The 15442-nt window shown below is 45.8% G+C and overlaps 1 protein-coding gene across 1 annotated transcript in view; it reads right to left on the bottom strand.

The window, feature by feature from the left end:
- Positions 1–4454, bottom strand: part of CTSC (cathepsin C) — a 37828-nt gene extending 33374 nt beyond the window's left edge. The window contains exons 1-2 of the mRNA XM_045020220.1: positions 4154–4454; positions 582–727 (exon numbers count right to left, since the gene is read on the bottom strand). Of these exons, the coding sequence (XP_044876155.1) occupies positions 582–727; positions 4154–4319 (312 nt within the window). The 5' untranslated portion in view covers positions 4320–4454. The remainder of the gene's footprint in view (positions 1–581; positions 728–4153) is intronic.
- Positions 4455–15442: the final 10988 nt, after the last annotated feature.

The raw sequence follows: 15442 nt of genomic DNA, 5'->3' as shown, positions 1-15442 counted from the left end.
CTTTCCTACTTTATAATCTTTAAAATGTCATAGATTTCAAGGCCAGATGGGACCATTATGATAGTCCAATCTGACGACCTGCATATACAGGCCAGAGAACCTCACCCAGTAATACCTGGACAAGATCCTATCAGTCCCTCAGGAAAGTATTTTCCCTATGAAAGACTGTCATTCCTTTTCATCAGAACAAAGGCAGGACAAAACAGTGTCCATAATATAACTGGCTCAAGCAAGAATGTCTGGTTCAGCAATCCACATCCTTCACTGGTGAATAGTTTGAGGGTTTTTTTTTTTTAAATATAAAGATACTTAGGAGTTCTTATATTGTGCTTTTCATCACTAGATCTCAAAGGCGGTCAGTACCGTTACTCCCCTTTCAAAGAGCAGGGACAGGATGCACAATTAGGTGAAGTAAGTTGCTCAAGGTCAACCAGCAGTCCAGTGGCAGAGTCAAGAATGGAACTCAGGTCTGTTGAGTCCCAGGGCCATATTCTAACCACTAGGCAACATTGCTATGAAGAGAAACCAGAATACAGATAGATTTTGGGGGGGTAGGGAATATAACAAAAATTAAAACTTACCTTAAAAAATGCAAACCATTTGTAATCATTTATTACAACTTCAAAGCCTTGATTGTAAATTATGGTGAAGAAGCCAAAATTGCCCAGATCATCTTGAGCTACAGCCACCTTCTGAAGAGTCACAACTACTTTATTTTCCACAGGTCCTGCAGAGATGAGAAAGTTTTTACATGGATGGGTTAAAGCAGAAATTTACTATGCCACTTACGAACTTACATTACCAGACTTGAAAATAAAATACTGGCCTTAGGGCTGCTGTGTAAAATATGTCTCATGTGACATGCAGAAAGCACTAGGCAGATAAACTTTTATTGGGATCAGTTTTTTGCTTGATATATTTTTCCTGTTGGTGCACTAGACTTTTTTCAGAGCCTTATGGTTTTTATATATCTGGGTTTGGCATGTGAGAAGTACTGAGCACCTGTTGCAGGAATAGGTTTATTTTACTGCAGTGGAATCTATTACACAAGCTTCCTTAACTCTGGATATTAATAGCAGTGAAATGATTGGCCCAATCACAGCAAACCTGGAAGTGGCTTCTTAACACACATCTGTCGCTAGGTATGATCAGTGCTCTGCCATTTAGTGCCATGCAGCCTAGAACAGACATTGCATGGCAGTTCCAACAGGGGCACCCTTCCTCGCCTCAGAATCCCTCCTCCAAGCTTGCTTCCCACAACTAAAATCTCAACTCTAGGCAAGAGAAGCAGCAGAGCACCAGTCAGATTGAAAATAAAAGATGGCCAACCCAGAAACATATGAAAGAGAAAATGACCTCTTCCTTCAGGGCAGTTCTCTCCCACCTCCCTTCCCTGTAGATGGTAAACTCCTTCAGGCTATGAAGTGTCAAATGGCACAATAGAGCTATATTATACCACCCATACACACCCAGGGAATGGGGAGGGAAGAGTCCCAGAAGTCTGCCATCAAGATGGAGGCAGATGAGTGAAATGCAGAGAATGGATGGTGGAGTGAGTGGAAGGAGAATGGAATTTAGGGCAGGGACAAATAAAACTACCACGGGGCAATATGAGAGAGAGGCCCAATTTTAGATGACTTATGTGTATTCCCCATACTGGGCTAGGGGAGAAGGCAGCTGTTGGACAGTTTCACCAATGGCACTTGATTAAATTCACATCCACAAAGGACATTTAAAATATTTTTGAAACCATTTTTAAATACACGGCGGCAATCAAATTTGCACATAGCCATGTTCCAAACCACTGTAATTGTTTTAAAAGAAAAGGTCCCTGCCCTGGATCAACTGCTGTGACTGACTTTTAGATGCCTAAAAGTCACAGTCTGAGTCAGGCACCCAGGCTCCCCAAACAAGGCATGATGAGAGACAGGTGCCTTAGAATGTGATCCACAAACTGTAGCAAGCTGGGCAGGGAGATGCCTAAACGAGCCAATGGGAGATGTCGATGACAGGAGAGCATCTAAGATCCACCCTTTCAGAGAGAGGCACCTAAGCCCCAGCTGTAGGCGGTGCCTATCTCTGGTCTGAAACCAGGGGAAGACAGTTATTCCTCTGCCTAACTTGTGGGTATAGGACCAATCCAGTAGGTGCACTCAGAGGCTGAACCCCACACAAAACATTTAGGCCAGTGGCTAAAGTACTCGCCTGTGATGTGCCCTGGGATGTGGGAGACCCTCCTCTGCCAGGTCAGAAAGGATTTGAACAGAGATCGGCTACCTGGCAGGTCGCAGGGCAGGACAAGAGGCAATAGCAGATTTAGATTAAATCTCAGGAAAAACTTCCTAACTGTAAAACCAGTAGGACAATGGAACAGACTGCCTAGGGAGGTTGTGGAAGCTTCTTCACTGGAGATTTTCAAAAGGAAGCTGGATAGCCATCTGATAGCAATCCTGCATCTTGGCAGGGGTTATCCTAGATGACCATTGTGGTCCCTAACCCTTCTAATCGTATAGTTCTATGATTCTAAGGCAGCTCCCTGCTCTGTGGATCACTCTGGGCTTAGGAGTCCTGGCATATTTACACGTTGAGATTGGGTGTGATTCCTTGATTGAGGAAATATACCCATGCTAACAATAAAGCAGGACTGTGGCAGCACAAGAGGTGGGCGGGGCTAGCAGAATCTATGATAGGCCCTAGCTGGGGTGGTTAGCCCCTCCCACTGCTTGCACTACAGCAACCATTTTTAGTCCAGGAGTTTGAGGAGAGCTAGCTTGTGTCCCTCCTCGAGCTGGGCATCAATCACACACTCAGCTCAAAGTGTAGAATATCCCTAGAGTGACGCAGCCTGGTGTATGCCCAGAGGCAGGGTCAGACACACTTTACTGCAAAAATGTAGGTGCCAAGCAAATGTAAGCACCTACAGGGTTAAGCTGCAGTCAAGCACAAGTTTTATAGATCACAGTGGCTTCTAAAAATGGTAAGTAGGTGCCTAAATCTGGGGGTTAGAGACTTTAACTATCTTTATGAATCCAGGCCCCTACCCCTATTAGAAAAGATATCCAAGACTAACAGCAACCACTTTTTAAACACAAAAGTACCAAAGTCTTGTTCCTGACATAAGCAAGGTAAAAAAAAGACAAGTAAAATGAAATCAGATGTAACTTTCCTATTTGAAGTTACAAGTCTTAAAAAACACAAATTACCGGTACTCACATTTGTAGGCTTGGTTTACTTGTAACCAATGTGCCCTTTAGCACCACATGGTGAGACGGGAGGGAAATTCCATTGTTAGTCCCTATTCCCATCCTAACCTGAACTTGTCATAACATATTGCTGCTTAGTAACAGAATCAAAATGCCTAAATTTGGAAGAGAAAAGTTCTGAAACAGTTTTTACAGCTCACATTCAGTTCCCTACAAATTGCGGGGGCTAACACCCAATTTCTCATTCTACTTCCTCTTTTGATATCTGAATTGATACATCAGAGTGGGAATTTCCTAAGAACAGGCCAGCTGAAAATTAACCAGAAACAAGTCATTTAAAGAGAAGAAACACATACACAAGTTTCCACGGAGTTCTTAGGGGGTCCAAGGGCCACGTAATCCAGATAATCCCTTTTACGAAAATATCCCGTGTGGTTTTAGTTTCCCACTAAATGAATTAGGGGGGCAGCTTGGGGGGGGGGGTGAAAGGATCTGTTCAAACAGGAGTGGATCAGACATGCCGCACGGTTGGGGCAACATGGGGGGGGGGGGTGAAAGGATCTGTTCAAACAGGAGTGGATCAGACATGCCGCACGGTTGGGGCAGCATGGGGGGGGGGTGAAAGGATCTGTTCAAACAGGAGTGGATCAGACATGCCGCACGGTTGGGGGCAGCATGGGGGGGGGGGGGTGAAAGGATCTGTTCAAACAGGAGTGGATCAGACATGCCGCACGGTTTTAAAAAAGCCAGGGGGGACAGGACGTGTTTTACCAACACTCTTAAGGGACCAAGGGGGCTTTTTTGTTCGTTTAAAAAAAAGGATTTTAACTAAAGCGTGTTTGTCTGAGATTGTCACAAGCTGATTATCGGGCTGGCCAGAGGAAAAAGGGCAAAAAGAAAGAGAAAACCGGGTGGAGAAAGGGGTGGAATAAATGCCCCCCAGCACTTACCCATCTCGGAGCAGTTAATGTGCCGGTTCTGGCCCCCCTTCCCCACGTGGAAGATCCAGGTGCCCTCCAGGTCCGCAAAGCTGCAGTTGGCCGGGGTGTCGGCCAGCGACCCCCGGAGCTGGCAGAGCAGGAGGACGGGGAAGAGGCACCATGCTAAGCGCCCCATGCCTGCGGGCGGCGGCTCCACACGGCCCCGCTGCTGGGGGAGCCGAGCTGGACCGGGCGGCGCGGAGACAGTCCAGCAAGGGCGGCGGCGGCAGCGGCCTCCCTCCCCCAGCTCTACGCGCTACCGGGTTGGGGCCGCCGGGGACCCAGGGCCAGACCCGCCCCGCCCCGGAGGGGTCACGTGGAGAAGGGGAACGTGGCCTCTGCAGCTGGCCTGCTGGGTGCAGCAAGGCGGATACAGCAGCAAACCCAGCTCCCTCCTGGGGTGTCAGGTCTGTTATCCCCGGCTAGCCGCGCACCGTCCCCCAGCATCGTGCATGAGCTTCCCCGGGGCTTCAGACAACACGGAGCCAGAGGCAGAGACTTTGCTGTAGCAGATCCGCCCCCACTGAACAAGTTGCAGGCTGGCGCTGGGCAGGAAAGGGTGTATTTTCTTCCCTTTAAAAAAAAATCACCCCTCGCTTCCCCCCCCAAACATTTCATTTTTGACAAAGTCCTCATTGAAGTACAACAACAATCTTTAGTCAAACATTTCAAGAAATGGGGCAAAACCAATGTTGCCAGTTCCTCCCTCTTCCACCTCCCACTGAATTTGGGGTTGTGGGTAAGGGGCGGTTCATATGAAATAGATGCCAGAAGCAAATTGGTTCCTAGATCTGATTTGGCAACTCTCCAATGACCAGTTTTTACAGAATCAAACTCAAACCACCTTGATTTGTCTGTTGCAGAGATGAAGCAAACTCCCAACCCCCTTTAAAAAAAAAATCATCAGGGTTGGAAGGGACCTCAGGAGATCATCTAGTCCAATCTGCTGCTCAAAGCAGGACCCATCTCTAGACAGATTTTTGCCCCAGATCCCTAAATGGTCCCCTCAAGAACTGAGCTCATAAGCTGGGGTTTAAGAGACCAAAGCTCAAACCACTGAGCTATCCCTCCACTGGCTTTTGGCACCTCAAATAATCTGCCTAGTTTTGCAAACTCCAAACTTACAAAGAAGGAAGTGCAAAACCAAACCACAGAACCCCTCCAGCTCCTCACAAACCATCCTGTGTGACTTGCACAGTCAGAGAAATCCTGACTTGTTTTGAACTTGTGGTTCTCCCTCATATTTTAATACAGTTTGTTCAAATGTAAAACATAGCGTCCCCTTTTCCCACCCGCCTTTCTCTTCTGCTCAGAGGGCACCATGATTACATGGCAGCCACTAGTGTTTGTCTGCGCTAGTGCTCCCATCATTTCCCCATAATTATTAATCAGGCTTAGTAATGCCTAGGGACCGGCTGACAAGAGGGTCCTGTTGTGCTGGCACTGTACAGCACACAGTAGCAGACTGTCCCTATTCTGCTGCGCTTACATTCTAAGTAGACAAAACATATAATTTTTACAGACAGTAGCAAGCATCCATGTTCGAATTTTCCAACGGACATGTACTAGCTAAATAGTCTGTCGGAATACTCAGATTTGCAGCCTTTGGGCTTCTCTTCACATACAGCGCGACAGGGAAGCGCTTTAGTGAAGATGCTACTTCGCTGACGAGAGAGAAGCGGTAGCTGTGTTGACGTGAGAAGCTCTCCGGTCGACATGGCACTGCCTACACAGAAGGTTAGGGCTCACTCAAGGGCATGGATTTTTCACACCCCTGAAAGACGTAGTTGTACCAATATAGTGCTGTAGTGTAGACCTGGCCTTAGTGGCTTACAAGGTCCTTTCAAATGAGTAGGCTGCCAGCATATGACAGGTATATCCAGTAACAATGGATAAGCACATGAAGTGAGCGTTCCTGATCATCAACAGTGAAATGGTTAACTGTGTGAGCATTTGCATGCAAACCCCTGGAATGAAAGAGTTCACGTTTCTCTTAATGGCTGTTGTTTCATTGTGTCTGCAGATTCCAAACGTGCAGAGCTTTCTATTCTGAAGGTTATGTCTACAGCCAGAGATGCTAGACAATTTAAGCATGAGTGAATGGATTCTGGGGAGGAGCAAGGGGGAGTAAGATATATAGCAATAACCTATGCTAGTGGAGTTGGCATTGCTTTGACTAACGGTGTGTTTTTAAACTGTTTTAGTTATTTACTTATTTTGTTTTAAAAGTGGTTTATATCAGTTTAGTTTAAATCAATTCCTAAATGAGTTAAGCTATACCTGGTTAGAACCAAAATCAGAGTGTCCACACAGTCTTCTGCACTAGTTTAACTAAATGAGCTTAAAATCACATCTTTAGTTAAACCAGAGCACTGGATTTCAATGCCAATACTTCACAGTTTTAATTTCTTCCAGTCATCCTCAAGGGGAGGAATTAGTTTCAATGTCAACATTGCTGGTAAATGTCCTTATTCAGGGGAACAGAAAAACAATAACACACTGCACTTATTCAGAGACTATCATTAGAGGTTTTACAAAGGTGGGTGAACTAAAATTCCTCCCACATTGCAGATAAGGAAACTGGCATGACTTCAATTCAGTGAGACTTTGTTGGGACGAGAAGCTATACAAATGTTGTCAAGGTACCAAAATAAAAAAGGAACAGGCCCCTAATGGATATGTCCAAGATAGCTACAATTTGTTTTCCATATGCACTGCCATTTCTGACTGTTCCTGATCTTGTGACTGGTGGCTACATGGCATGATGCCATCTCGTCTGACTCTCACCTTTCACCCATGATGTCAGGGAACCAGGGGCGGCTCTAGGATTTGCGCCGCCCCAAGCAGGGTGGCACGCTGCGGGGGGGGCGCTCTGGCGGTCGCCGGTCCTGCGGCTCCGGTGGACTTCCTGCAGATATGCCTGCGGAGGGTCCGCTGGTCCCGCAGCTCCGGTGGACCTCCCGCAGGCACACCTGCGGATGCTCCACCGAAGCCGCGGGACCAGCGGACCCTCCGCAGGCACGTCTGCGGGAGGTCCACCAGAGCCGCGGGACCAGCGGTCCCTCCGCAGGCATGCCTGCAGGAGGTCCACCAGAGCTGCCTGCCGCCCTCCCGCGGGACGCCGCCCCAAGCATGCGCTTGGCGCGCTGGGGTCTGGAGCCGGCCCTGCAGGGAACAATGTTTACCTCCTCACTTTCTGAAGGCAAGTTTTCATGATAATATGAGGAAATATCCTTCTTGCACTTCCCTCTTCTTTTGGAGCAGAAAGCATCTCTATCTCAGGGCTTGTCTACACTTTCAGCACTCTGCCACTGTAGCGCTTAGTACTTATGCTGACGGCGTAGGTACTCGACCTCCCCGAAAAGCAATAGCTATATCGATGAGAGAAGCCCTCCTGTTGACATAGTGTTGTCTACACCAGAGTTTAGGTCAGTATAACTACATCACTCGGGGTGTAGAATTAGTTATACCTATGTAAGTTTGTACTGTAGACCAAGCTTCAATCTGACCTCTGTCACATTGATTGTATATGAGTTTGGACTGTGCTTTGTGCCTCCCTTTCCACCTGTAGTTGATGGTCTCTGAAGGCTTGTCTACACGCTAAGTTGCACCTGTTTAACTTAAATCTGTTTAGATTCACACCCTTAGGCTATGTCAACCTGTGGAACTCCTTGCCAGAGATGTTGTGAAGGCCAAGACTATAACAGGGTTCAACAACAACAACGAACTAGATAAGTTCATGGAGTATAGGCCCATCAATGGCTATTAGCCAGGATGGGCAGGGATGGTGTCCCTAGCCTCTGTTTGCCAGAGGCTGGGAATGGGCGACAGGGGATGGATCACTTGATGATTACCTGTTCTGTTCATTCCCTCTGGGACACCTGGCATTGGCCACTGTTGGAAGACAGGATACTGGGCTAGCATGGACCTTTGGTCTGATCCAGTATGGCTGTTCTTATGTCGTCATTGCAAATACAGGTGTGTCTTTACACTGAGCTAGCTAATGATATAAAATCCTTGTCTAAGGCACGAGTAGATTTTACCTCCACGTAGCTAGTGGAACTCAACCTGTATCCCCTACCTGACATTTACCTTGAGTAGCTAAATGGAATTAAAAGCTACCCGTGCCATGTCTCTGCCAGGACTATACATAAAAACCACACCTATTTTTAGAGGGTAGATACAGCCTTAAACTCCTACCACCGTGTATGTAGACTAGGCCTTAGGTAAGATTCAGCCTCAATATTGCAGATTTCAGTGCAGTAAGCTCTAGCCTGGTAGTTTAGAACAGAAATGTTAACAGTTTTGTCTCTGTTGTAGTCATGTTGGTCCCAACATATTAGAGAGACAAAGTGGGTGAGGTGGTATCTTTTATTGGAACAACTTTTCTGAGTACCTTTCCTAGACCTGAAGAAGAGCTCTGCATAGCTTGAAAGCAGGTCTCTTTCACCAACAGAAGTTGGTCCAATAAAAGATGCTACCTCACCCACCTTGTCTCTTTAACAGGTTTAGCTACCTTCCCTGATCAGTGCAGTGTCTTATGACATAAGGAAGACTAGAGAATTCTGTATTGGCAAAGTGGGGGAGGAGAGAGAAGCAGATGATACATCTGGGCTGTGACCATTTAAATGCTAATATTATAAAGTGCTGGGTAAATCACAAACTCAACAGGAGTCTAATAGAGTTTGGATTTGTTTCTTTGACAGCCAGGATGTTATAACATTAGCATTTATATAGTCCTGAGTAGGCGCTGAAGTTAACATTTCAACAAGTAAACTTTGTTTGCTGTTATTCTTTGTCTGTGGACAGTTTTCTGCAGGTCTGTCTCCTATGCCAGCTCTACATTATGGAATTAGGGCAGTATAATTACGTCACTCAGGGTGTGAAAAATCCACACCCCTGAGCAATGCAGTTAAACCAACCTAACCCCTGGTATAGACATGGGGAGTACATATACCGAGGGGAGAAGCCCTCCAGTCGTCGTAGGCAGCGTCTTCACTGGAGCACTACAGCAGCACAGCTACAACGTTTTAAGTGTAGTCCTGTCCCTCGCATTGTTTTGAAAAGTGAAGCTCTGTCTACAAAGGCTTTGTCTTCACTGACTTTTTTGTTTGTTTGTTTGTTTACAGTGAGAAAAGGAATGAAATTGAGACCTTTTCACAGGAGGGTGCAGGGGAGGGGAGAGAGAGAGAGACATGTTATGAAAAACACCTTTATCCCTCTACAATTACATTAAAAACTATTAAAATGTTATACACTTAAATTATATACACACAAATATATGAATAAAATAAAGCAGAACACCTTCCAAGGAAACATTAAACACAGATTACTAAAGCAGCAGCATCACCAAGTTCACTCAAAATATTGTTAACACACCAAGTCAACCAAAAAGTGTCCAGGTTACAAGTCAATTTGTGAAAGCTGTAATCAATCTGCAGCCAGGCCACAATCAGTGCACGGAACAGCTCAAGCACCTCACATCACTCTACCCTGGCCATTCTGTTCGGGTGAGATTTCAAAACAGCTAGTTTTGCCCAAACCAGCAAAACGTTAGCCAGGCAGGAAACCGGCCAAATGTGAGCACTGTATCTCACTCCAAGAACAAACCAGGAAGCATTGGCTAAGAACCCCATTAATCTTTAAGACATTAAAAATATTGTGGTACACTAAAGAAATAAATGAAGAGAACACTGACCCAATCCCGAAAGCTTCTAATGCAGGGGCAGGCAAACCTTTTGGCCTGAAGGCCACATCGGGTTTCCGAAATTGTATGGAGGGCCACTTAGAGGAGGCTGTGCCTCCCCAAACAGCCAGGTCTGTCCCGGCCCCCGCCCCCATCCGACCCCCCCGCTTCTTGCTCCCTGATGGCCCCCCCAGGACCCTGCCCCATCCACCCCCCCGCTCTCTGTTCCCTGATGGCCCCCAGACCCTCCCACCCCTAACTGCCCCCTGCCGCCTCATCCAACCCCTCCTCTCCTTCCTGACCACCCCCAGAACCCCTGCCCCTGGCTGCTCCCCGCTACCCGATCCAAGCCCCCTCCTTCCTGACTGCCCCCCCCCGGGACCCGTGCCCCATCCAACCCCCCTGTTCCCCACCCTCTGACCGCCCCGACCCCATCCACACTCCCAGCCCCTGACCACCCCCTGAACTCCCCTGCCCTCTATCCAAGCCCCCTCTCCCACTCCCAGCCCCCTTACGGCACTGCCTGGAGCACCGGTGGCTGGCAGCCTGGCTGCACCAGGACAGGCAGCCGCGCCACCCAGCTGGAACAAGCCACACATCGCACAGCACAGAGCACCAGGTCAGGCCAGGCTCTGCAGCTGTGTTCCCCAGGAGCTAGCAGCCCTGCTGCGCAGAGCATTGTGCCCACGGTGCAGTGAGCTGAGGCTGCAGGGGAGGAAGGACAGTGGGGGAGAGGCCGGGGGGCTAGCCTCCCAGGGCAGGAGCTCAGGGGCCGGGCAGAACAGTCCCGCGGGCCAGATGTGGCCTGCGAGCCATAGTTTGCCCACCTCTGTTCTAATGTTTTGAAAAGATAGCTATGGTTAACTCTTTCAAAGGCCTTCTTCTGGTATCATTGAAACAAGCCTCATATCTGGGTTACAAAGTTTGCTAACAGTAAAAAAGTCTTGTATTTAAAAAAAATTCTCAAAAATACAGAGATACAAATAAAATATGTTTGATCTGATTGTATCAAAGAATCCAGACAGTCCTTCAGTTGGTTGGCTAAAGCCCTGGATACAATCTTATAGTCAGAACCAGGAAGAGAAAAAGGTCTCCAGCTCTGTAAGTCACAGAGGTCCCCTTTTCTGTGCAGCAAGGTGATCATTGCCCTGCGGAAACTGCGGGGCAGCTCTTTCTCCTGGATGCACTCCAGCACCACTAGAAAAACGTCAGGACTTATAAGATGCAGCTCATCAATGCCTGGGGCCTGGCCTGAGGAGAGCTGCTGGACTGCAACAGAGAGCTCCTGCAATGACAATGGGGCTAGGGTGACCAGACAGCCATCAACCCTAGACAACCATCTGGCAGATGTAGGCAAAAAATCTGTCAATGGTCTGTAGACTTTTTCTCCAACCTGAAAAAGAACCTTGTGGGAGTGTCAGTTTCACAGAGCAGAGTAAAACGGGCCCATACCAGTCACCTTCTCTTCCAAGAAGCACCTCAGGAGCTGGTACTTCTCGATTAAGGTTTAGTGAATTTGCACCGGGATTTCCACATCAAGGTTGCCATGAAGGCCCAGGATGTCTTGTTGCAGGGCACTCATGTGCTGATGCAAGGACCACATGGCAGCCTGGGTATCCTGCTGACAGAACAGTTGGCTCTGGACCTTTCCGACATCCCACCACTGCCTCAGGGACTCATACAGGGGCTCATACTGTCGTCAACTCTCCCAAAACAGCAAACCTCTGAGTGAAATACAAGTCCTGTAATAATTTGGTGTTAGAGCCCCAGTGGAAAGTGCAGGCAGGAAGAGGTAGAGACACACTGACAGAGACATAATGATAATCAGACAAGTGAGTGGGAGACATGGAAGACTCAACAAACATATTCACACTGGCCTTGAAGGTATCAAAGCGATCCAGTCTAGCCCCGAGACCTGGTTGGGAGTAGCCTTCAGCCAAGAGTACTGCCTACCAGTGGGGTGAGAGAGTCTCCGGACATCTACTAGCCCAAAGGTCTGTTGGAGACAATGCAGTTCCCTGGCTGACTGATGGTGTGGCTCCTCATGGTTCCTGTCTAAATATAATCTCTAGAAAAGTGGTTCCCAAACTTGGTTCGTGCCATGTTCAGGGTAAGCCGCTTTGTTTACCTGAGTGTCCGCATGGACGGCCGCTCGCAGCTCCCAGTGGCCACGGTTCACCGTTCCCAGCCAATGGGAGCTGCAGTAGCGGCGGCCGGAGCCCCATGGTAGCAGTAGCAGCGGCGGTGGCTGGGAGCCCCAGGGCTCTAGCAGCGATTTAAAGGGCCAGGGGCTCCGCCCACTGCCGGGAGCCCTGGGCCCCAGGGAAGCTGCCCCTTTTTTCCCCCTTCAGCGGCCCTGCCAGACTGGACGGGCTTACTTTCACCGCTGGGTATTACTCAACCAAAGCAAGTCTAGGAGAATCTGGTTGTAGACACGTAAATATCATTCCTTGTCTGGGTTTTGTCATTTAATGAATTCTAAGCTTGTTGGAAGCTTTTTGTTCTGCATTTGTACAGCACCTAACACAGTGGGGTCCTGGTCTCTGGTTAGGACTCCTAGGCGCTACAGTAATATAAATAAATAAAAATAATCCTGCCAGCTTTTCATTGTGGGTGGCTCACGTGGTTCTAGACTCTATATATGTACAAGATTGCTCTTGAAAAATCTGTTCTTGGCTTAAACAAACAATGTTGATTTCAAGTTTCTAGTTATTCACTCTGCACCTTTTCACTTGTTAACATGTGCATGCTGGAGGTTTACTTGAGACTTATTTTGAGGGCCAACAAAATAATAATGCAAATTTAGTGTTGATTAGAAAACTGTCAGGTACTGCTCTAATTAGGGCAGATTAACAAGAAATATTACAGTAATTAAAGCAATATGAAAATTCCATTATCTTAGAAACTACCTGGAGCTCAGCATATTTTAAATGTAGAGAAACTAAAGTGAAAATGTTCATTTCACTTGTATTCATGCAGGTATTTAAACAGACAGACATATTTTTAAAAAGATGTAAAGAAAACAGAAAGTGAGTTGCAGATGGTGAAGTGACATTATCAAGATTCATAGACCTCAAAACTTACTTTTCTTAAAGGAAATGACATCAGAACTGGTGACTCTCTCATATAGACAAGATTTCACTCATAATGGTTGGTACTTATTAAACACTTTAGTCTTCAAAGGATTTTACAAACCTGATCTAAGTAATCCACATGATCCCTGTTAAGTGCTATTCTTTTTACTTTGAAGGATGAGGAAACGAAAGCAGAGAAGTTAATTTGGAGTTTGGTTAGTATCCTGTAGGCTGATGCCTATACATATAAAATGATGGGATTTAAATTAGTTGTTACCACTCAAGAAGGAGATCTTGGAGTCATTGTGGATAGTTCTCTGAAAACATCCACTCAATGTACAGCAGCAGTCAAAAAAGCGAACAGAATGTTGGGAATCATTAAGAAAGGGATACGTAATAAGACTGAAAATATCATATTGCCCCATTCATGGTGCGCCCACATATTGAATATTGTGTGCAGATGCAGTCACCTCATCTCAAAAAAGATATATTGGAATTGGAAAAGGTTCAGAAAAGGACAACAAAAATTATTAGGGGTATGGAACGGCTTCCATATGAGGAGAGATTAATAAAACTGGGACTTTTCAGCTTGGAAAAGAGACGACTAAGTGGGGATATGATAGAGGTCTATAAAATCATGAGTGGCATAGAGAAAGTAAATAAGGAGTGTTATTTACTCCTTCTCATAACACAAGAACTAGAGGCCACCAAATGAAATTAATAGGCAGCAGGTTTAAAACAAACAAAAGGAAGTATTTTTTCATACAATGCACAGTCAACCTGTGGAACTCTTTGCCAGAGGATGTTGTAAAGGCCAAGACTATAACAAGGTTAAAAAAATAACTAGATAAATTCATGGAGGATAGGTCCATCAATGGCTGTTAGCCAGACTGGGCAGGGATGGGGTCCCTAGCCTCTGTTTACCAGAAGCTGGGAATGAGTGACAGAGGATGGATCACTTGATGATTACCTGTTCTGTTCAATCCCTCTGGGGCACCTGGCATTGGCCACTGTCAGAAGAAAGGATACTGGGTTAGATGGACCTTTGGTCTGACCCAGTATGGCTATTCTTATGTTCTTATGCCTCTGTACTTGGGTCAAGTGGAAAAGTAGGTGGCAATGGAAACTAGAAATCCTGATACCAGGGACAACCATATCAGTCTGAACTAAATAAGAACAGAGCAAAAATGAAATTTTGGAATTTCCAATCAACTCTCATGTAAATAAGTAGTTACAAATCTAAAGCATTTCACTTTGCAAGTATTTGCTTGGTTAAATTTTTAGCTTCACGGTTATTTCCAAACCTGTTCTCCATTTCTAAAAGAGGGGGAAACTGAGGCACAAAAATTAAGTATTTTGCCTAAATCTCAGAATGAAGTCAGTGGAAGAACCAAAATGGAGTAGTCAGATTTTTTTAAAACTTTTGTTTCTGCATTTTGTTTTTTAAATGGTGAAAATATAAAAAATTACACATCCTTCTCTTAAACACAAAAATTAGGAACTTCTGTAAATTTGCTGTAGATGGAAACTCATCAGTTTCACAGATAACTATTGCAGCCAAACCGATTTTTGCTACTTCGTAGGACTAGAGTTCTCATGAGAAAAGCTTTTCTTTCAGTATTTTAGAATACATTAGAACCTCAGAGTTACGAACACCTTGGGAATGGAGGTTGTTTGTAACTCTGTAATGTTCAATACTCAACAAAATATTATGAAAAAACAATGAGGAATCCTTGTGGCACCTTAGAGACTAACAAATTTATTTGGGCATAAGCTTTCGTGGGCTAAATCCCACTTCATCAGATGCATGGAGTGAAAAATACAGGAGCAGGTATAAATACATGAAAGGATGGGAGTTGCCTTACCAAGTGTGACGTCAGTCTAACGAGACAAATCAATTAATAGCAGGATACCAAGGGAGGAAATAGTATGGTTGTTCTTTCAAATGTTTACAATGAACATCGACTTAATGCAGCTTTGAAACTTCACTATGCAGAAAAAAATGCTGCTTTCCCTTTATTTTTAGTAGTTTACATTTAGTGCTTGGTTGAGTACTTCCGGGTCCAAATGAGGAGTGGTTGACTGGTCAGTTTGTAACTCTGGTGTTTGTAACTCTGAGGTTCTACTGTAGCCCCTGCTGGACCTGTTTAGGACCTAGAAATGCACAATATGCATGAGGAAACAAAGGCTAACTAGGCCATTTAAAAATTCAAGGATTGGTCTGATGGGTGGACTGCAGATTAGGGTTAGTTTGTATTTACTTCAAACACTTTCCCCCACCCTTATGCACATATTCCTACTCTGTGGTACTGGTCATCAGTTCACTAAAACATTTGCTCACATAGGGTTTCATCTATACTAGACAAGGAGCTCGTCAGTTACATCTGAGCACGTTCATATTATAGAATATGGCAATAGACTTCAGAGACTTTCAGAAAATAACAGCTTAGATAGTGTATGTGTACATGACAAGTGGCCAGGGTGTAACATGACATTCAT

This window comes from Mauremys mutica, chromosome 1, assembly GCF_020497125.1.
Source record: "Mauremys mutica isolate MM-2020 ecotype Southern chromosome 1, ASM2049712v1, whole genome shotgun sequence".
NCBI lineage: Eukaryota > Metazoa > Chordata > Testudines > Geoemydidae > Mauremys > Mauremys mutica.
This window is presented reverse-complemented; position numbering and strand designations above follow the sequence as displayed.